At 38.1% G+C, this 22,690-nt stretch overlaps 1 protein-coding gene across 4 annotated transcripts in view; it reads left to right on the top strand.

Annotated features, from left to right (window-relative positions):
• The first annotated feature begins 3,226 nt into the window (after positions 1–3,226).
• pax7a (paired box 7a) overlaps positions 3,227–22,690 on the top strand; it is a 57,572-nt gene continuing 38,108 nt past the window's right edge. The window contains exons 1-4 of one of the 4 annotated variants that reach the window (XM_008408577.3): positions 3,237–4,035; positions 5,155–5,390; positions 6,463–6,592; positions 6,983–7,111. In XM_008408577.3, the coding sequence (XP_008406799.1) occupies positions 3,951–4,035; positions 5,155–5,390; positions 6,463–6,592; positions 6,983–7,111 (580 nt within the window). In that variant the 5' untranslated portion in view covers positions 3,237–3,950. Of the gene's footprint in view, positions 4,036–5,154; positions 5,391–6,462; positions 6,608–6,982; positions 7,112–22,690 lie in introns of all 4 variants that reach the window. The other 3 variants (XM_008408576.3, XM_081607026.1, XM_081607025.1) reach the window with 3 other exon arrangements.

The following is a 22,690-nucleotide window of genomic DNA, read 5'->3' as shown; positions in this document are numbered from 1 at the left end:
TTTAATTACACTTACAACACATAGTAGGGCTTTACACTAGTCTCCTCCTAAGAGGCCATTTTATACGCTTGCTGCGCGCCATGATAAAAGAAAAATAATTCCCCGTAAGGAGGTGATTACACGTTCGGATAATTCTGAGCAGATGTGAAAATGTCTCAACAAGTTAACAAGTCTTTGGCAGAAGTGCAGACTTTGTCACTACTGAAACAGCTTGAACGATCCTTCACAGTTGTGATCTTTGTTTTGACTAGAAGCAGGATGACGGTAAAAATATGGCCGCTGTTTTTGGTGTTCAGGGTCTCGGAAATGTTGGGCAGCAGTTTATCATGGTTGCATCTGTTTTAAATGAGTTTGCATGAAGCATTTCTGAGAACAACCAACGCTGGGGAGAAAGGCAGCTGACTGATGCACCAACTACTTTTGCAGAGTTCTGGTTTGTTTTTTGGAAGCATTTGTTGTTTTCAACAAAGAACAAAATGCACATAATGTGGAAAAGAAATCTTCAGATTAATCCGTTTCTCTGTCCTTATGCAACAATGTGGCCTAGATGTAGAATTATCTTTTTGTCTTGATAAAGATCAGAACAATAAATGTAACAATTACTCTTTGGAATGTAAGACAATTTATTTTCAATTCTCTTCTTTGAAAAGTAACTTTAAATAGTTAAAGGTTTATATATCAGAAAGTGTTTTGTTAAATTATATTCTGTGCAAAAACAAACAAAAAAAATGTTAAAAACTTTTGAACACTTAAACTTTTGTACACTTAACTTGCTGTGGTTCTTCTCAGAAAAAGATAAAAGCTCAGATTGGCTATGCCTCTCATCAAAGGTGCTTTCTCTCTTCTGAACAACTGAAACTACACATTAAGAAAAATCCATAGTGAAATAAGAATGAATGGAGGAGGAGGGGTGTTCACCTACAAGCAAGAAAGAAACTTTGGGTAATTGCCATAACACAAATAATGAGAGGCTAAAGCAGGGAAGTGTTTGAAGAGCGGTCCTGATCGAGATAAGATTGGAGACATTATCATGTTGGAGAGGAAGCTTTTGTTTTTTTTCTGTCTGCTGTAGCTGAGAGGAAACTTTAGTGACGGAGTTGCTTATGTGAGCCAGACGTCGAGGTGAACCATGCAGAAAAAATGCTTTAAAAATAGAGCTTAGGCACTGCAACAAGGATGAATCTTTGGGTGCAGAAATGCTATAAGAAGTAAAAAAAGTGACTTTTAAACTTTTTTTATGTCGTTTATGAACATGACTCGCCCACTGGTGGACATACACTCTTCTTGGACCTAAAAACAGCTCCCTAAATAGCAAATAAGATTGTACTTTAATACGAGTAGATTTGTAAAAAATGCACATTATTTTCTGCGAGCTCTTTTGTTTCCAAATATCCAAAACAATTCCCTTAAGAGATTTATCACATGACTCTGAGCTTTGCAATCTGATATTTTCAGAAAACAACTTTTTAAAGTTAACTTAATTCAACTTTATTTCCACAGCACCAGCTCACAACAAATGCAATCTCAATTCACTTTACAAGACAAACTTGTCAAATTATGTAGAAACATAATAGAATCAACTAAAGACAACATAATTATGAAGACAGAATAAAATTCAGTTACATACAGACCAGTTTAACCCTAATTATAACAAGGTAAAAATACAGTTTATAATTTAAGTTGGTAAAATAATAAATGTCATGACTTTGCAGCGATCCCACTACTTCCAGTGAAAGAGTTTTCAGTCGGTTTTAACATGTCACACTATCAAGTGAAATGTTATAAAATCCTGCTTGTTCTGCATTTTAAGCTCAGCAGCATTTATTGCATTTGTTTTTAGCGTGCAAACATTTTAAGAGAGGTGCTGAGCAACTGCAACGCTTGTGTTAAATGATTCAAACAGCCTCTGACAAACCTATACATTTAGTTTATGTTGAGACTCTGAAAAAAAAAACTGACTCCAAATGCTTGCAAATACATACATATATATATATATATATATATATACAAAAAGCCCTTCCACAGCCTGGCTCTAAAATTCACCACAATCTAAAAATTTTCTGCACACTGCTAATGCCTTTCTTTTTGGTGTAATTATAAACAGATGCATAGCAAATGAATATCAGGCTTGTAATGATTAGGATAACAGAGGCAAGACCTTACGGTGCTGAACCAATGGTGTTTTCAGGGAACACGGAGCCACATTTCAAAGGCATACCTGTTGTAGCTCCAAAGACGTAGAATATTTGTACTTTTTTATTTTTATTTTATTTTATTTTATTTATTTTTACTTTCTTCTTGAAGTGAAATGCAGCTTGTGTCTCCAGATGATTTATGCTCGACTTAATCCAGCGCTCTTTGCGCCTTCCCCAGGAGGCTGAGGCGGTCTCTTTGTGCCCCCTCTGTCCCACGCGAAGCAGACCAAAAGCGGGGAGAGCGAGGGTCAGAGATCCGTTCGGCGGGGTGGCTCCTTCCCACCGGCGCATCTGCATGTGAAATCGCCATTTCACCCCTCCACACTCCCTAATTGTTGCTAAAATTATTTGTGAAATTGCCTTCCACCAGGAGTGTTTTCCACGGCAATTGTCACACGATTTTGTATGCACGGTGGGCCCACAGAGCCAGCACACACGCACACCTCCTCTCCTCCTCCCTCCATATGCGCTCGTTCGGTTTAGCGTTATTGTCATTGTTATTATTATTATCATCATCATTATTTAACAATTACTTTTAAAGGGTGAACTCTGTACCCGACCTGTTGTCATCAATATCGGGTCGATCCAAATGTTGTAGTCAATTACAACAAAAGCAAGAGGAGCGGACTGGGCTGCGCATGCAGCGCAGCAGTTTGACTAATTGAAAGGTTAACAAGCGAAGGGCCGCAGTTCTTCTAACCTCCGTCTGGTCTGACAGGGCGGCTCCTGGTTGCAGTGAAGAAGAAAAATAATAATAATACTGCAACTTTGAACAGAAAGAATAAATAAAACGCTCTAAGTTTATTTTATTTCCCCCCCTTTGTTTCAATTCAATTTTTTTTTTGTTTTTGTTGAATAATTCGGAATTTAATTAAGAGACGGACTTACACTGTTTTTTTTTAAATTGATGCATATATTTGTACAAGTTAAATAAGTAAGTAAATGAATGAATGATTTTAAAATGTAACTATTAAGTAGTTTTTAGGATATGGACTAGTTGTGAGTAAAATAAGAATAAATGTATATAAAAATATATATATATTTATATATAAAAAACTTCAGATGTTTAATGTTCTGCTAATTTTTCCACAAGTTCTTCTTATAGAATATCTTCTATGTGGTCCTCTAAGAGAGGCAGCGGTGAATTAAAAAAGTAAAAATGTGACGATCCGATTGGTCGCCGGGCTCTTGGCTAAACCCACTCCCTTTCATCCATAAAAGAAAGGGCAGCGAGCCTATGGGAGCGCTCCGCTGTCTCCTCCTACGACATGCACGAAAGTTGGCCACTTAAACTACTTCCAGCCAGCCGGCAGACATTATACCGAACCCAAACTACACCAGGGGGAAAAGAATAACACCGCGTTTCCCACAACGCGCCACCATTTAGCTGCTTGCGCCTCCATTTTTTATTTTTATTTTGTGCAAACTTACCTCTGTGGAGGTTTTCATTTCAGTTGTTGCAGCGTTTTGTCGTTGTATTTTTGGCCGATTTATCAATCAAGAGGAGAGCCTCCCCCTTTTATTTTCTTTCTTTTTTTTATTTTTTATTTTCCCCCCGGTGGAAGAAGGGTCTGTCCAGATTTACTCCGCCTGGGATTTGGGATTTGACAGCGCCTGTTCTCTGATCTTTCCAAACACATTCCGTTTTCTTTTTTTTTTCTTTTTTGTTTTTTAACTTGGAATTTCAGAGTGAAAGACGTTCTTTAGCGCAGTGATTTTATTTATTTATTCATTTTTTGCCTCAGTAGCTACAGGATGGCTACTTTACCTGGAACAGTGCCTCGGATGGTGCGCCCTGCGCCAGGCCAGAACTACCCTCGAACCGGCTTCCCCCTGGAAGGTGAGGACAAGGACAGCCATGGGTGCCTGATACTTGAACTTGTGCTGGTTTAAAAGCAAAACTGTCCGCTCTGCGAGCTCGTATGCCGCGCGGCGGTGGGCACAGTTTGTCATCGGCGACATGCTGGGAAATAAAAAGATGGGTGAACAAAACGCGCCGCAGTCAGGGCTGATTAAAGTTAACCTCACGTCATGGTCAGGGGAGAATTATAGCTGCAGAAAATACAATCTGGTGTCTTTAAAATGCTCCAAAATCTCAGAAATGTGTAGTTTATAAGAAGCATGTGGATTCGGGCTGTTTTATGTGCATTTCAGACAGCATTTAAAACAATATTCTCCATTTTTTAAAATTATTATTATTTCCGGAAAATGTTATTTTAATGCAACATTTATCCTCTATTTTCTATTCACTAATATTTGTTTTAATCTAAAAAAAAAAAAAATCTTTCATTACATCACTGTAAATTATTTTGGCCCTCAGAATTAAATACCTAATTTAGAATTTAATATATTTTTGTTCTTTTTTTAGACGCACACAACATTTAAATCATCCGTATATGTGGTGGAGGGAAGGAGAGGGTGGGCAAAAAAAAAGATCATTGTATTTGCATGTATTTGCGGGAAACACTTTCTTCCCCAATTCTACTACACCCGCTTCGTGCTCAAGTGCCCTGGACTGAAATGTGCAAAAACCACGTAGCTCGCAAGTGACTCGAGCTGCGGGATTTGTTGGAGTGGTCCCGCAGCTGGAAATGGCAATAATACACACGGCAAAGAGCTGGCTCAAAGGATCACATCAATATTTGTACAGCATGACTAGGAATAATCAAGGTGGAAAGTGCCATCCTCTCTAGTGTCTCTCGGATGTGAAATTGCATCCCGGAGTGGATCCTTGGATGCATCCTGTCAGGATGAATTTGGCACGATTCTCCCCTGGAAAATGGTTAATATGATAATGTGCGCAAACTGCGTCCGAATGGAGATAAAAGCAGCAAATGCGGCATAATCTAATCAAATTAAAATCTCATCTGTATTGTATGATACCTTAAATTGAATAAAGTCTCGTTGAATGTGAATGTTTTTGAGTGTTATTGTTTTTTTTTGTTTTTTTGCGACGCAGTGTCCACCCCTCTGGGCCAGGGCAGAGTGAACCAGCTTGGTGGGGTCTTCATCAACGGGAGGCCGCTGCCGAACCACATCCGACACAAGATAGTGGAGATGGCCCACCACGGCATCCGGCCATGCGTGATCTCGCGACAACTGCGAGTTTCTCACGGCTGCGTCTCCAAGATCCTGTGCCGGTACCAGGAGACCGGCTCGATCCGTCCGGGGGCCATAGGGGGCAGCAAGCCCAGGGTGAGTGGGGGTCTGTGGTCATGGGAGCAGATGACAGGCATGCAACACCTGATTACACATGGGCGTATAATAATAATAATAATAATAATAATAATAATAATAATAATAATAATAATAATAATAAGGTCCAATTCAGTATCTCTTGAAATTGAATTACAATCCACCTGTAACATTCTATTTAAAATCGTGATCCAATTAAAAACTCAAATGTGATGGGAACATTTCTCTCACGATTTAAATAATTTTTTGCATAAAAAACATAAACAAACAAATTCAAATAATAGTTTAAAAATGGTAAAAATAACAAAAATATGTATCTTTCTGGAATTATGGTCAGCAATGATTTTTTGAAAATAAAAAATCATAAACATGCATTAATGTTTAATAAATGTTATTAAACATTAATGCATGTTTAATAATATTTATTTACAATTACAAATGACAAAAAACACATAAAAAATTACAAAAACAATCTAAAATTCATGTAATTTTCACACTTCTAAATACTCAATAAACCCTTCAAGGAGGGAAACATTTTTTAAGATTTAAGTGCAAATGTCAGAAATCCTGGAGCTGCACATGTCTATACCTTCAATGTGAACATAACTTCTGTTACTTAGAAATCCAATGATAACATTTTATTGCTGTACTTTTGTTAATATCTATTTCAGTAGTTTATCTAGAGATATGTGAATTTGTTTTAAAATTTAGGTTTCATTTTCAATCTGTTTGTTTATGATTTGTGTCCCTAATCGATCCAAACCTCGTGTTTTATGAATTAATAAAAGTCCATTTAAAATTAGAACCACTTCAAATGTATTTAAGCTCAGTGTAGCGGAATGCATGGTACTAATGATGCATGTTATACAAATATTATTTATCATAATATTCTGCATGTTCAATTTTTTGATTATAGAAATGTTTGCTTTTCTTTTGCATTCATTCAAATTCATTCTAAATGACATTTTCCTAACTAAACATTATGTGTTTGTTGGATGAGATTAGTGTTTCCTTTCAACTAAAATTCCTCCTCTTTGTTTGTTCGCTTGCCATCAACCTTTCAAACCTAAAGCAGGTGGCAACTCCCGACGTGGAGAAGCGGATCGAAGAGTACAAGAGGGAAAACCCGGGTATGTTCAGCTGGGAGATCCGGGATAAGCTGCTGAAGGACGGGGTGTGCGACAGAAGCACAGTTCCTTCAGGTGAGGCTTCATCTGGTAAGCTGCACTTTTTTTTCCCCTTACTACCAGCGAACACCGCAGCATCACCTCTCAATGAACGTCACTATGAATTCAACATGTTACTGATAATAAAGCGCCTCTGTAAGCAAACCCACAGAGAGAGAACTATATACATGTAACATGTCCTGTTGAAATGTGGCTTCAGTGCTCCGTCAGTTCATAACATTTTCTCCAAAACGCTGCTGCCTCATGTGAAAACTTTTCCTGTGCCATTTTTGTACCATTCTGAGAGAAAGAGAGAGCAGAAGGAGAGAGAGAAAGAGAGAGAGAGAGAAAATGTTTGATAGGATTATTATGGTTCTGTTATGGCTTTTAGGCCTAATCACCCATTTACCTTTTTGTTGCCATTAGTGAGTTCCATCAGCCGCGTTTTGAGGGCCCGATTTGGCAAAAAAGATGACGAGGATGACTGTGATAAGAAGGATGAAGATGGAGAAAAGAAAACAAAGCATAGCATCGATGGCATCCTCGGTGATAAATGTAAGTTAACAACAAACAAACAGTGTATGTCTTATTATTATTATTATTATTATTATTATTATTATTATTATTATTATTATTATTATTATTATTATTATTATTATTATAGTAAATTTGCAGCCTTGCAAACTGGAAGCAAATGTTTTTAAATTGACTTCCTACTTGAACGTCCTCTGGGGAAATCGTCCCACATCCGAGCTGCGGCTCTAAGCGCAGACAATTTATTCCCGCTTTAAACTCCGAGCCAGCACTTGTTCACTGCCTTCAATTATTTATGAGAGCCTTGGCAGAAGGTATTTAGCTGCTGAGAATTAATTTGCGTGGCGCATTCTTGCTCATTTCACTCACTCATTGAGGGGGACATCTAAAACGACAGCTGACAGTTGACCCACTTCAAGCTCCCTGACGTCTCACCGCTTGTCAGTTAAAGCGGAAATGGATGCGCATGTTATTGTTTTCTGCTGTTAGTAATGGGTGAGACAGCGGGGCAGGTATTTTGTTCCTGAATAGCCCTGAAAGATAATCATTTCCCCTGTGGTCGCCGTTTTTGAAGCATGTTGTAATGCATTTGAATTCTTGAAATGAAGCAAGGCCTAATGAGGGATTCAGTTTTATCCTATAAAGATTGGAATTTAAAATACAAAAATCTGAGGGAATGAGCGCTTTTAAACGCCCTGCTGAGAACAATGTACACTGTAAAAATGAATTTTAAAGGGAGTTAAATTTTTGCACATTAAAATTTAAGCACATTATTTGTAAAGATAATGTTCACTAATACCTGCATTCTGTCGTCATTATATTAGATAGGAATTTAAGAAAATATGTTTTGTTCTGCCAAAACCTATTCTAACTTGTTGTTTACATGTCATGTAGAGGAGCGTGATAGGTCTATATTTTAAAATGAGCCGTGTTATGAATATACATGTCAACTCAGTAAAACATAACAGTGTTATTAGGCTTGTTGCAAGAATTTAAGAATGTAGTTTATTCATGCTTTTCTACTTTAGCGATAGCGCTGATGCTAGAACTTGCTAGCACGTTTAGGTTCTTAAGCCTGAGACAGTCACAGCTACTGAGCTGCACATTTTAGCTAACAAAAAGTACAATTTTTAAGATACCCAAGACAAAAAGTTGCTTAAAAATTATTTTTTCCCCTGTAAAAACATCAAAAAACATTATGATTGCACAAGATAAGTTGCACAAAGTGGCTACAGGTACGGCTGTGTGTACAACTAATCACTTTTAAACATTACCTGAAGAGAATCTCCTATAAATTTCCAAACCGTCCCTAATGAATTAGTAAAATTATGCTGCAAAGAGTGTTAGCATAGCAAAATCACTTTTTTAGTCCTGAGATATAGACTGTTCAAACCAATGAGACTTGACTTATGTTAGCTACATGAATACCTCTCAGCACAGGTGCAAAACATTTAGCTATGTTCAATCAAATGTAAGGTAAGTTTGCAAATAAAATGTTGTAGCACAGTTATAATTGATTCTCTTAGATGTTAAACGCTGTATAATAAACTATTCATTGTTAAGTTTTTTTTTATCTCAATGTTAAATGCAAAAAGCAAACAGTAGAGTGAGTTGAATGTGAAAGAGGAAATAAAGAAATATGTGTGAACAAAAATAAATGATTAAAAGCAAATAGAAAAGACAAAAAAAAATATTAAAAAAAATTAAAGTGAATTATAGATTCAAGAGTTTTGATTTAAAATTTAAACTATGGAAATGTGATCACGAATCGTTACCATAAATGGATGCCTATAGCTAATACCCATCTGTGTATTGTAAATACAAGAGAGCCTGCAATAATGATGGATTTGTGTTGAACAGATTCAGAATCAATCTTTTAGCAAGTTTTACAACTTCAGTTATAACATGTTAAAATGTATCTAATCTTTGGGAAAAGTTATAACGGTCAAATGCTGCCACTTTCCATAAGATTGCTGTCTTTGTAGCAAACCTTTCAAAAAATTATTTTAGAAAATTTTTAGCCTATAGTTTTTTTTTATTACTTCCTGAAATATGACCCACTCTAGCCTACTATTTCAGCATCATATTTTATCTTAATTACGATAAGATAAACGAGTTAAGTAGTGTAAATATTTTAATTGACTAAGTACACTTTAATTGCTAGAATTACAAAATAAATTTAATTATGGATGTGATTCCACCAGTTTAATTGATTTTATTCCAACAGTTATTTTTATCAGTGCAAAAATGATAAAACGAGAGAATAGAGTTTTTGTTGTTGTTGTTGTTGTTGTTGTTCACAATAGCTATTTTTATTTTTAAAAAGGAAGACTGCCAAACATTTTTTTTTTCAAACTTGAAGATGAACTTCATGAGCAAAACCTCCCCTCTATTGAAGCTTTTCTAAAGCGAGGAGTCCGGGGCACAAAAGCAAATCCTGGAAAGCACGGCGGCGTAAAGCGGAGTGTATGGGCCTGCGCCCATTCACATTCAAAGAGCTGCTAAAAGAGAGAGAAAAGTTTGGACAAAGGGCAAGAAGCGGCATAAAAGGAGATGAATTATTCAGTACGCCCCGCTGCTAGATAGTTTTGTAATTTAGTATATAATGGACCCGTTGGAGAAGAATCGGTATGTGGCGTGAAAACGGTCTTTTTTTTCGGTCACAGCGCAGATTAATGTTAGGAGAAAAATGTCACTATTTTCTTGCAAATATCTCCGGTGTCTTGTAAACCCTGCTGGCTGCAAATGACCGGCGTGCAGTGCTGGAGTCTGGTCGCTTACGCACAATGCGCCTGATTGATAGTTTGCGCTTCAACTGCGTCTTCGGAGCTCTGCTGTTGACTTTCGTATTTTTTTTTTTTTTTTTGTAGCAACATTTCCACATGATGTCACTTTCGTTCTTTTAAGCACTGCTTGTTGTTTCAAATTGGGATCGAATTACGCTGCTATAAAAAGAGACACTCACCCAGTGCGTAAAACAGTTTAGACAAGCAGCATCCGGATGGCGTTTAATAATGTTAATACTTATTAGAGTAAAAGCGCTGGAAACGATGCTCTCTTGAATAGGTGGCTGTGTTCGTGCCGGGTGTAATAGCTCGAAGGCATGGTAAGAAATGTATTTATCCCCAATCAGCCCCTCACTCTGCGAATTTGAAGCACAGCCCTTATGTGGAGAGGGGTTTTTAAAGCAGATTAAATAGAGCCTTTTATTTCTTTTCACTTTCATCTCAGAGCGGAGCTCACTGTGGCTCGCCCTGGGCACAAAATTCATAGATTTTTTTTCTGGCTTACTTATCCAGATTTTAAGACTTTATTTATTTATCTATCAGTTTGTTTATTAGGTCTTCGTATTAGTTTTTTTTTTAGACGTTACATCGCGGATTTATCTTGGTACTAATCTAGCTCTAATAAAAAGTGTATTTGAAAATCATAAACAAATTAATGCGCGTTTGATTTTCCTGCAAACACGGTTTCTCGCAAAACAAGCCAAGCTGAGATCGTGTATAGGGGAAGCCGTGTGGGAATAGTCTGGTGCATGCACTATTAACGAAAAATGACGCAAATGCTGCGCTACACCACGCGCAAGCGCTTGCACGGTTTTGTTTTGCGTCACGGGAACATGTATCAGATGTCAGACGTCGATTTGCCACACGTGACGCGTCCTGTCCGACCGTCAGATGAGGTGGAGACAGGCGATGGACACTTCAACAAATCGCAGGATTACCTGCAGGTCGGTCTAATTAAACAGATGCCAGGTGGGATTATTTCTGCGCACTGAGGAAAACTGACAGAGCTGCGCAAAGGTGTGAGGAAGGGAGATAGGCCTTGTTTGTTTAGATTTGCAAAATGGAGTCAGTCGGTGAAATGTCTATTTTATTGCAAAAAACACGTATTATTTTCCAACTTTATTTTTTTTATTTTTGTCCAGAAATAGAACAAAAATATTTCTTTATATTTTGCGCTTATTTTACCTTGAATTGCAAAATCTCAAACTCAAACGTTTCACCTGCTAAACCAAGTAACACAATAGACAGAATTTAGTTTAAATTGGATAAAACTGAAATAAATGCCCCCCCCCCCACCCCCCGCACCCCCATTTCCACGCACATATTCGTATTTGCCCGGGCGCGCGCTCCAGCGCCACGCACACCCCAGTCTCTCTAAGTGTATGGTAATATAATGTAGCCATATTTCGGGTCTAAAGCCGCGCTGAATGAGAAGGACAGGGGGAATGAAGCGAGAGACCACTTCAAACAAATCCATCTGGAACAGTGTGTGAGAGAGATTCAGTGAAAGTATGGGGAAGTTATTTAGCTATTAATAACGTTTTTTCCTCAGGCATTCAGAGTGACTCCATCTGCACTTTCTCGCAGCTATTTGGCTGGGTGGAAATTGAGGGAGACCCAAATGTTGGGCAGAGATAACATACCCATCATAGCCCAGACCCTGCGCTGTGCTTCACTGCATTAAACTCGGATTAACCTCCCCTGTCCCCGCAGCCACTCAAGCCACATTTCACTGGAATTTACATCGGTAGGCCTGCATTTCCTATAGAGGGGGCATAGAGCTAAAAAGACACGATATTATTATTATTATTATTATTATTATTATTATTATTATTATTATTATTATTATTATTATTATTATTATTATGTCCTGTCTTATAATAACAAACTGAAATGTAGGCCTAAATTATTATTGTTATTCTTGCTATGTTTTATAATAATAATAATAATAATAATAATAATAATAATAATAATAATAATAATAATAATAATAATAATAATAATAATGCCATTTACTACGACAGACTGGCAACCTGTCCAGGGTGTACCCCGCCTCTCGCCAGAAACGTTAGCTGGAGATTGGCACCAGCAACCCTCCCGACCCCATTAAGGGACAAGGGTGCAAGAAAATGGATGGATGGATGGATGGATAATGCCATTTATGAAAAGAAAAAAAGTACTTACTGGGTTAAAATAATCAGATCTTGACAACAGTAAATATTGCATGAACTAGCCAAATGAAAGGCATATAAAAGTGCTTGCTAGCAAATAGTGAGCAGTGTAATCTTAATGATGAGAACTATTATAATATATTTAGAACCCAATTTATTTATGGTGTCTAAATTGATAAATAACAGTTTGTGTTGGTTTTTTTCTTCTATTTTTATCTTGCAAAACAAAAATAGGCTTAAGATTTTTCTTTTTAATTTCTTTAAATAGCTAACGCTACAATTTGGCTAGTATGCGTATAAGCTAGCAGGTGGCAAGCTGCCTGTATTTTTCTCTTTTTTTCCCACGATTAACCAGCAGTGGCAGGCAAACAGCAGCAGGTGAGACAGATTCCCACTTAACCTCAACAACTGCTAAACAAAATATGAAAAATAAATCCGTGGCACATCAAATGGATTCACCATTTATCCACTGCAGTTGGATAATATTGCTATTAGCTTAGCGTAGTTCTTCAGATGTTTGGCCAGATGTTGCCTAGCAACCTGGACAGAATTCTGACCCTCGTTTTTAGCCAGGTGGGATTGATTAAAATATGTCTAACTAACTTGAATTGTACTTGGTAGCATGTCAAAGAGTAGAAATAGAATTTTATCTCACCAACCGCTATGCAAAATAAAAAAAAAAAGAAAGACGAATCAAAGGGTATTTTTGAAGAAAATATCGATCCCTTGTAGCTTGCTAATATTCTTGTTAGCGTAACTTTAGCTGCTGCTAAAATGTTGCCCAGAAACCCTGACAGCATTTTAATATTCTTAAAACTAAACTGACAAGAAAATAGATTACTTTTTCCCACATTTCTAATAATATGTTGATGAATAGTGCAACTGATTAGCATTTAATTTCTAAGTAATATTAAAACATAATCATTAACAAATTATATGGATTTCAAATGAACATTTTAGAAGCTGCTTTGTAGCAAGGTAGTATTTCTTTTAACTTAGCTTGTTTCTTTGGTTTATAGGTGAGATGTTGTACAAAAAGCAGGATTGATAAAAGCACCAATTGATTTCTTGTATATTTTTAATAATTTGCCAAAGAGTAGATTTAGCTACGTATATGACTTATAAATTGACCTCAAGGACTACTAAATAATAAAAATAACAATTATTGATATATTAAATGAATTTACCACAAACATGTAGCTGGATAACATTTCTGCCTAGCCTTATAGTTGCTGGTGAAATGTTGCTTCCCAACCTCAACAACCCTCTGGTTAGAATATGATGACTGATTGTCGTTCAACCTAAAAATATACACAACAAATAATCAATGATATGTCAAATGAATTTATCAGGAACATATTTATCCATTGTTGCTTGCTTGTTGTACTAATATTATCTTAGCCTTGATCTTGAAATGGTAAGGCAAGATGTTCCCTAGCAACCAGGATAGCATTTTGAATTTCCTTTTAGTCAGGAGGTTCTGAAAATACTGACTATTTTTGTGTGTCCTTTCATGCTTAAGAGAAGATTTAGAAAAGGGATGACTGATTAGCATTTAACCTCAACAGCCGCTAAATTTTATATAAAAAAATAATCAGTGACACGTCAAATGGATTTCATTCCTATTAGCTTAGCTTAGTTCTTTGGTTGCTAGGAAAGATGTTACCTAGCAACCCCATTGGCATTTTGATGTTCTTTAGGGGATTAATAAAACACTGACTAATTTTGCTTGTACTGTTAGTTGTATGCTGAAGAGAAGATTTAAAACAGAAAATGCAGTGTATAATGGGTTAGCATAGGTTCTCATTGATTGTAATTTAACATATCGTGAGACCTGATGACAGAATCAAACACAAGTAATTGCTTTCCGGTTCCAGCAAGGTAAGGCGAACAAATCATCCTACACAATAACGCGACATCTCCTGCTTATTAGTAATGAGCATACATTTTTTTTTAAAGAGCACAGTTTAAGCTTGTAGACCTACCAACCCGGCGAGACATTTCAGTGTCAGGAGCTTTAAGTGTCAACAGCACGAAGAAAAAAAAAATGAAGTAGGCTTAAATTCACTCTGTGCTGGCATTTGACTTTGATCACATGAGAAATATTCATGGAAGCACAAACACTAGCTCTGTCACCATTATCCAGGCTGACAGTGATACCTCTCAAGGCTGTCTATTAATTAAAGTTGCGCTTACCATGTGGGACGACTTCCTATCTGGGCACAAAAATGGTTTTTCCATCTCTTGTGGGGGGCTCTTGAAAAGGGGCAATCTCTCCTCTCCTGCTTCTTGTGGGAAATTTAAAAGTGTACAGAGAAAGACATGGGGATTTCTAGCTCATTTATAAAGACGAGTTTATAATCCTTTCCTGCTTAATAACTTAAAAGGATTCAATTTCTCCCCTCATTTATGGGGTTATGATCGCACATTGTTAGGCACAGATAGCACCATTTCAAGGTTAACGTTTCTTGCTCGAAAATATCAGAATATAAGCTGTAAGCCCATAGGTGCCTCCTTTGTTTAGCCGGCAATTTCTCCCACACACAAATGCAGATAGAGCCATTTTTAGATGTTGTTACTTTTAATGTGATAACAACGAGGAAGTCGATAAGATGCCTCCATGCACTGAACATTTTTCCCCATCTTATTTCAAATGATGTGATATTTAATTATAGCATATAATTTCACCATCGAGAATTAAATTCGGTAGGCTTACGGAGGCTCTGAGGATTGAATGACTGGTTGGGGGTCTCAAACCATACGAGACAAATTAAAGAGGAAGCGCTGCCCTCCAGGTATCCTGTCACAACAGTAGGGTGCTTCAATGCGGCTCTCATTTCTGTCTGTGTTTTATTCCGCCAATTTTCACTATGGGGCTGCGCTGAGGCCGCAGGGCTGCAGGACCAAAAGTAATAGAGGAAAAATCTCAATATTTTTTTTTTTATCTGTTTCCATATTCATGCTGGAGTTTGATTTCTCTCTCGCTTTGGTCCTACTTCCTTTAGCCAGATGCTGTTCATTTCAAATTTGTGTACATGCTGTTTTTATTTTAATTATGTAAAGCACTTTCAAATGCCTTGCTGCTGAAATGTGCTATACAAATAAAATTTGATTGATTGATTAATTGATTGATTAAACAGGTTAAAATTAAAGGCAACCTGCTGTGGTTAAATTTTATATTTTTATTACTTTATTATGAAAAAAATGATAATTTTTTTAAGTACTGAAAAAAAATATAATTTATTGGGAGCATAGAGATTTTATTAACAGAAATGTAGATTTATTTTTTTAAATATCTTATATTTTATCAAATGTAACAAATTCCTAGTATTGTAATTTGTTTTCTAAAACTGCATTATTATATTTTTTGCCGTTGTTGTTGTTGGTGGTATTTTCCCTACCAGTCATTAACATTTCCACTTGGGTCCTTTTCATGCCCCCCGCCTCCCCAAACTGCCTTCGCTTTGTTAGCATTAATGTTTAATTGGCTGGAAGAAGATGAATGAGGCTGACAGGAATCAGCTGTCCAGAGATTCCCCCTGTGAGTCTGACTCGGAAATCATAACCTGACCAGCTTTTCCTCCTCTGAAACCGGCTCGTTGAACTTGTCACATCTAATTAGGGTGTTAAAACGCACCCAGTGCATCTGTGGGAAACAGTAGGTGGTTAGTCCGGGGCAGCCAATAACGCCCTTTTTTTGGGTCAGATGGTGGAGGAGGGAGCAGGTTTGGGGGGGATCAGCGTGGTTGGATGGCAGTGTTGTTGAATTGGACTGCTGTGGGCTTTTATTTCTAAGCAGCCCTCCTTTTTTCCGCTATTACTTCAATTATGACCATCCAGCGGGCTAAACAAGTGAGCATGCACGGACTGTGGCCTTGTTTTAATTAGGTATGAAATTAATTACACTAGACATCTATTAGAGACTTTTAAGTTTGGCTAATTTTTTTTTTTCGTGACAGAGTTTAAAGGTATAACAGTGGATTAATGGCTTACATCCAAAATTACATTTTATTGCATCCCATCATTTCAGTGCTGCCTGTCTTACAGCAGGAGTCTGGCTATCAGTAAATTCCTAGATACCAAATAAAAAAATAATACATATTTTAAATTCAATTAACACAAGGTTTTAACTCAAAAATCCTAATAACTAAGTTGAGTTTTTATTCATTTTTATTTTTGCAATTTTCCAAACATATTTTGCAGCTCGAACGTCTTTTAGATTTGAGGAAATCTGCAAAAACAGCAGCGTTTTGAGAGGTTTTCTTTCCTTTTTCGAGCGCTTTTTTGTGTTGCTACAAAAAGGCCCTGTGATGTCTGACAGCCTGCTCTCACTATTGTTAGACAAACAGCCACTAGAAAAGGAAGAGAAAAAGAAGAGGGGAGGAGAAAGGACCCCTCTGTTATTTTCTGTCTTGAGACTTGCTTCATCGGCTATTCAGGCAAGTTGATGAACTCCTCCAAAAAGTTTATTAAGGGGGGAGAAAACAATAAGAACTAAAGCCTTTGGGTGCCTGGGCAGACAGTTTATAAACTAGCTGCTATTGTGCCTCAAAGGCAGATGCTTGAATACTCCTGAATAGGGGCCTTCAAACTGACACGATCAGGCTGGACAGCAGCAGTTTTAAAGAGGGGAGACAGGGCTCTTCTTCTGCTGCTGCTACTCAGATCTCTGCCTCTCCTTTTTGTGCATTAATGTACATCTGCAGAAAGAAAAGAGGAGGAGGAGCTTGGCATTGTCTGCTATGGACACTTGGGTTTCTGTGTTTTTATGAACATACGTTTACAGAAAATGTAAATGTGTGCCAATCAAGAACACAATCATATCAGAAAACAAATGTATTTGTGAGGCGACATAAAAAAAAAGTATTAATTTTTATGTGATCAAGCAAGAATATATTGTCAATGTTAAGTTTTAAACAAATATCTGATCATTTTCCGAGGCCCAGAAATCTGTGAAGCACACCCACCGCTGATGTTTTTCATTCTTTTATTTTCTTTTTTCTGAATGGGACACTATGTGCACTCAAGAAGATACATTATTCCTCTCCTTTTCAGGAAACAATAGACTGTCACTCTTTATCCCTCTTCCCTCCGCTGTCCCTCCCTCTCCAGCTTTCCTCTTTTTTTTTTCTTAGGCCTCTTAGTCTCTGGCTCTGTGCCTCACAACATCAGAGGGAGTCCAGTGATTTGTGACCCCCAGAAACCCACACTTAATCTCGCTAAAGAGTGGAGGAGGAGGGGAGCATCCAGTTTACAGCTTTAGTGGGCCCCAAATAGGGCCAAGCCTGCTCTGGCAGGTGTCAACATTAGCAAACAATTGGTCCCCAGCCCCATGCCTCGTACCCCGGTGCGACACTGAACCTAAACTATTCGAGACTCGCTAAAAGGAGCCGCATAATAGAGAATATGGAAGGGGGGGAGGAGGAGGAGTGGACAAGGGAGAGATTACATTCTCAGACAGCTATTAGCCTGGATGAGGCTTTTCTAAACAAACAAAAAGAGAAGGAGATCAATATTGTTTTAGTTCACCAAGTGGACTCATCATTGCGCCTTTGGAGTATTTATTTTTTGCTCCATTGTTTGTCTCGGCTCCTCAGACGTCTGTGGGCCGTATTGGCAATCCAATTAAGTTTCAGGGGGTCCAGCGGAGGCCCTTCTCTTCTCCCGGACAGTTGTGTGTTTTGCGCTTGCAGTCGGCAGTTCACTCACAGATTCGCCGCTGTAATGAATCCTGATTGGCGACTATTGCTTTTCGACGGCGGACAATGAACAAGAGGGGAAAACAACACTCAGGGATGACAGAGCTCCACTCGGCCCTGTGGGACGGCAATCCTTCTAATTCATTAGACAGAAGTGTCTGAGCGCAGAGAGCTGAGGAAACAGGGAGAGAGTGAGTTGACATGAGTGGACTGGAGCTGCTCTTGAGAGGGTATGTGCCTTGACAAGAGGGACAATGTTTGTGTTTTCTTTAAAGGCTATTTATTTATCTCTCAGTGTTGATTCAGAGCCATGCCACAAGGAGAGACAAGTGTTCCCAGCAGGGGAGATTAGTCTCAAACGTTTTTAATGGGAAAACGCGAGGCATTTGTTGTCGTTTAATTGCTTTGAGATGGTCCTTTGCTGCATTTATTCCTCATACTGAAGAAAAACGGGCAAAAAGAAACTTTGTCTTGCAGCTCTTCAAGTCACTGTGAATTTATTGCAATGCGACAAACTGGCATCTACTCGTCTTGCATTGCATCTACTAACATTACATGGCAAATACAAAAACCTCCCATAGCATAGACAGCTGGTAAAATATCATTAAATTAATTTGTGTGTAGCCATTACAGTACATACAAGACTGTTTATAGACAGTTTATATTAATTCTGGCTCTAAGTAGTATGAAATTAGGCATGTAATTTCATAAATTGAAGTCGTTTGCCTCCTAAGTTATCTACAAGACCAAATAAAAGTTGTTGCCAGCTCACAGATAATCTTACATAATGACAAAGGCCTGCAAAGCAAATATGGGCGCGTTAAGAATATAATATGGAAGGTTTGAGTCGGCTTCATTAAAGGCAGGTCTCCATCAGCGACCGTGTTTGATATGGGCCAAATGGGCAGTCGCCCGCGGCGTTGTTAGAAAAGAGGCATGCAGAAGCACCAGATAACGAGTGTAACTCCTCTGCCATTTACCCCATTAACAAGTTTTCTGTTGCTTTTATGCATGTGCAATCAATGGGGAGCTGTGCTCCCTGCTAGCTGCTGCAGATAGGAAGACTGTTTTATGTGGCTTTGTGGTCTGCTTTCTGTCTGTTATGTATTAGTTTTGTTTGTGGTGAGGACTTCCTGTTGGTTTTAGAATCCGAAAGGATGACTTGAAGCAAAGAAAAAAAAGGCATCTGGATATAAAGCATATTAATATGGCTTGGTTACCAGTAATAAGGTATACGAAGGTTTGAGAACAAGCTATTCAAAAAATTTAAAGTCATTTTAATAAGAATGCAGCATAAGAGCTGAAACAAAAAATAGCGCCCGCTTCCATCACTTGTTGCTTTGCACTGCTAATGTGTTTTATTTTGTGCAAAATTACAACAAAATTTGGCTGAAAATCAACAATCAAATATTATAGACAATCCTAATTGTTGCTATATATTATTATTTTATAAGTTTGTTATTTTAATGTAATATTCACCGTCATTTCAACCACATGTAGACTAAAAACCTTCCGAATCAGTGACATTTTTGTAATTGTAGATGGTTGATTTGATGTCAATTCTGATAAAAGGGCAAATAAAATTCCTCATCTTGTATTTATTGGCGTAATAGATTAGGAGTAACTCAACATTTGGGAGCTAGATTGCAATCATAATGTAGAGTGGGCTTTAAAAATTGTGCGTATTTAAAGAAACTTTTAGTCCGGTTTCTGTTTGTTCTTTCCTGAGATTTAAAAAAAAAAAACTAAAATTGAAGTGAACAGTTCATCACAATGCTGAATATTCAGGGGGAAAAAAATATGTATTTATCTTGATAAATAAGCCATTGTTAGGATGTAAAATAATAAAGCGTGCCAAAATAGAGAGCGGGGTACATCAGGACATCTTAGGTTTTATTATCATTATTATGTCCGTGTGAAATTGTGTGACAGATGAGCAGGTCAGAGCCGCATCATTTGCTGAAAGAAATGTAGTTTCCTCCAATTTGCCTTGCCAGCTAAGGTTGTCAAACTCTGACAGCTGGCACAGATCGGGACAGTGTGCTGCATTACAACCATCCGCTGGATACCGTGGAGCTGCATTAGGAAAGACAAAAAAAAAAAACATTTCTGGCTAATTTTATTACAATGCAGGAATAGGCCACATAATGTGCAACAGTAATTATGTTTAGCACAGTGCTCCCTCAGTGATGAATGAGGAGCATTGACCATGGTCTGCTGGTTTAAAAAATCGCCATTAGTCTATGCTACTTAGGGCCAGAACATTTCACATTTTATGGTCTTGATGGGGCCGCACCACTGAAATATTCATTTGTTTTTTTAATTGTGCGTGTTTTTCCACAGCCACAAAGACAATAAACATGTTCCCTGAGTGTTGCAAATCAGAAATGTGTTTTTCTTCTACCGAGTTAAAATGTGAAAAGCGCTTGTCCAAACAGTGGGGTGGAGCTCCTGTCCTCGCCGACAAAATAACAACTTCAAATGTTGTCCCCTCTTTTCAACTAATGGGCTTATTTCTGCATCGTCAGTCATTCTCTCCTTGGGGAATATGTAGTCGCAGTATAAAAAGCTTTTCTGCTGTGCACATTACAACCTCAATATGGAGAGCTCTTACAAATTAATGCTTGACTGTGCCAAATAAAAGCTCTTATTAGATTGTTGTATGTGGAGGAGTTTTTTTTTATACAGTTTTGCTCTTTTATGGGAATATTAAGGGAAGTTTTATTTAAGAAATACTGCAGGATTTCACACATTACTTGAACCTTAGTGCTATTTCTTTTTTTCTATTATTTGGATTTATGGGAGCAACAAGAAGTAAAGGGAACTGTTAAAGTAAAAATGTGAGCTTCTTGTTTGTTCATTTTATGCTTTGAGCTTTTTTTTTACTTTTATTGCCATTTTTTTACCTTTAGTTGAAGTTTAACTCATTTTCCCCTGCTAGTGTCCTCAATATCCCCAACTTTTCAAAATTATTTGCCGGCCGTCCTTGTCCAGAAAATTAGAAAACTTCCCTTGGGCACAAAAAAAAATGTCCGTTGTGCATTCCTGTACGCTGCCCAGTAATCTCTTTTTGGCTTTGTTGGGGGAAAAAAAAAAAAGATTTGTTCCTCCAGGAGACCTCGGCTCACAGCCCTGAGACGTAGCTGTTTGATTTTCTTTTCTTCATAGGTCTTTTTTTTTTTTTTGTGGGGGACCGGTACTTTGGCTGTGTTTCCAATTGGAGGAGAGACCCCTGTGGGCTCTTCTTTAACTTTCTTGCATTCTCTTAATTTCATTACGTTCGTTGTGACCTCAATTAGCAAAGAGTTGAGCTCAGGCAGTGACATTCTGCTTAAAAGCTCAGACTTGGTGAAGAAGTTAAACGGTGGCGGCAGCAGCAGCTAATACAGGTCTGCATCTTGTGAAGTCTGAAATCAGATCCTCTCTAATCGAGCTTTGTTCTTCACAATTAAAAGAAATAAACATGTCATTTCTAAATAACTTCCCACGTTGCATCATGTAAAGGAAGAAAAGTGACATCCATCGTTTGAAGCAAGAAACGATGGATCGTTTGAAGCAAGAAACCAAAATAAGAGTTTATATTTTCATTGCTGACAGTGCCGTAAAGACAGCCGTGCAGAAACAAAGCATGACTTAGAGTCAAAAGCAAACATTTATATTGTCGCTAATATCCCACTTTTAGCCAGTAGTGCATTAAAGAAAAAGAATCCCACCCTTCAAGCCCTTCACGCTTTCAAAACTCAGGCAGCACAGAGGCATGGGGAGTCAATATGTCAGCGTTTATGGATGCCCTGCAGAGCTGCACAGGGCTGTCAGTCCCCCATTCATGCTCTAATGGCCCCCTGAGGTGCTCGTCTCTAGGGGCTGAAAGGGGCCGGGAGGCCCAGTGGACGCCCTGTTGTTGAAGGTGAGCGTGCGCTCTCATGGACGCGCTGCGCCTTCATCCATATGACAAGAGCAATAAAAGAGCATCGCTCTCCCTCTCCTCTGTCTCCTCTGCTTTCTTTCGAGCCCCCCCGCCCTCCACCCTCTCTACACCTCAAATAGTGAGAAGGGGCCTAATTGTTTGTTGTGAGAGCCAAAGATTATAGAGCCTCCCATCTTTCTTCCTCCCTTGCCTTTTCCTCCGTTTTTGTTTTTTTTTTTACTTCAAGCCCGCTACTTTTTTCTGTGATTCTGTCAGAGAGACAAGGGGAAGAAAAGTGCTGGAATTTTCTTGAGGAATGTGGAAGCTAGATTCCCACTTTGACTGTCAGACGTTGCACATTTGCTTTAAAAACAGAACAATGTTTCACGGTTTTGTCAGATAGACGAAGCTTGCATGAAGAAAAAGTGTGTAAAGTTGAATGCATTCAGACATTCACATGAAGTGCATTCTGGCAGGAGTGCCCTTGGCTGTCTGCCACCTGCTATAAACCAGTAATTGACATGATAAGCAGGAGATAAAACTGAAACCACTGACATCTGTCCATAAAGGTGAGCAGAGACTGATTTTATTTTATTTTAGACAGATAGACGGCGGCGTTTTAACGTATGGACACACATCTCGCCCAAATTCAATTTAGGCTAAATGTCAAATTATGAGCGAGAGAAGGTCAAAGATATCAAGCTTGTAGCCAGACCGGGTAAACACCTAACTTGATTTATAACCATTTGAACATTTTAATCTAATATTTCTAAGTAAGCTCAAACCGAGCTGACACTATGATTACTTTTAGAGTTTTCATGATTCTTTTTTTTTTCTTTCTTTCTCTTGTGTGGAGATATCCACAGGAAAAGATTATTCCAAAAACAATCTGTCCTTAAACCATTCTACTTATCGCTGGCGTCTATCTTGTTTTCACACAAGGGTCCTATCTCATACATCCCTCGGTGAATGCCTTGAATCGCATGGCTTCTTTAACTTGGCAACCCCTTCAGGATGAACAGGCAAGTGCATTAAAG

This window comes from Poecilia reticulata, chromosome 5 (assembly GCF_904066995.2).
Source record: "Poecilia reticulata chromosome 5, P_reticulata-male-v2, whole genome shotgun sequence".
In the NCBI taxonomy this organism is placed as follows: domain Eukaryota; kingdom Metazoa; phylum Chordata; class Actinopteri; order Cyprinodontiformes; family Poeciliidae; genus Poecilia; species Poecilia reticulata.
The sequence above is the reverse complement of the archived record's forward strand: the minus strand, read 5'-3'. Positions and strand labels throughout refer to the sequence as shown.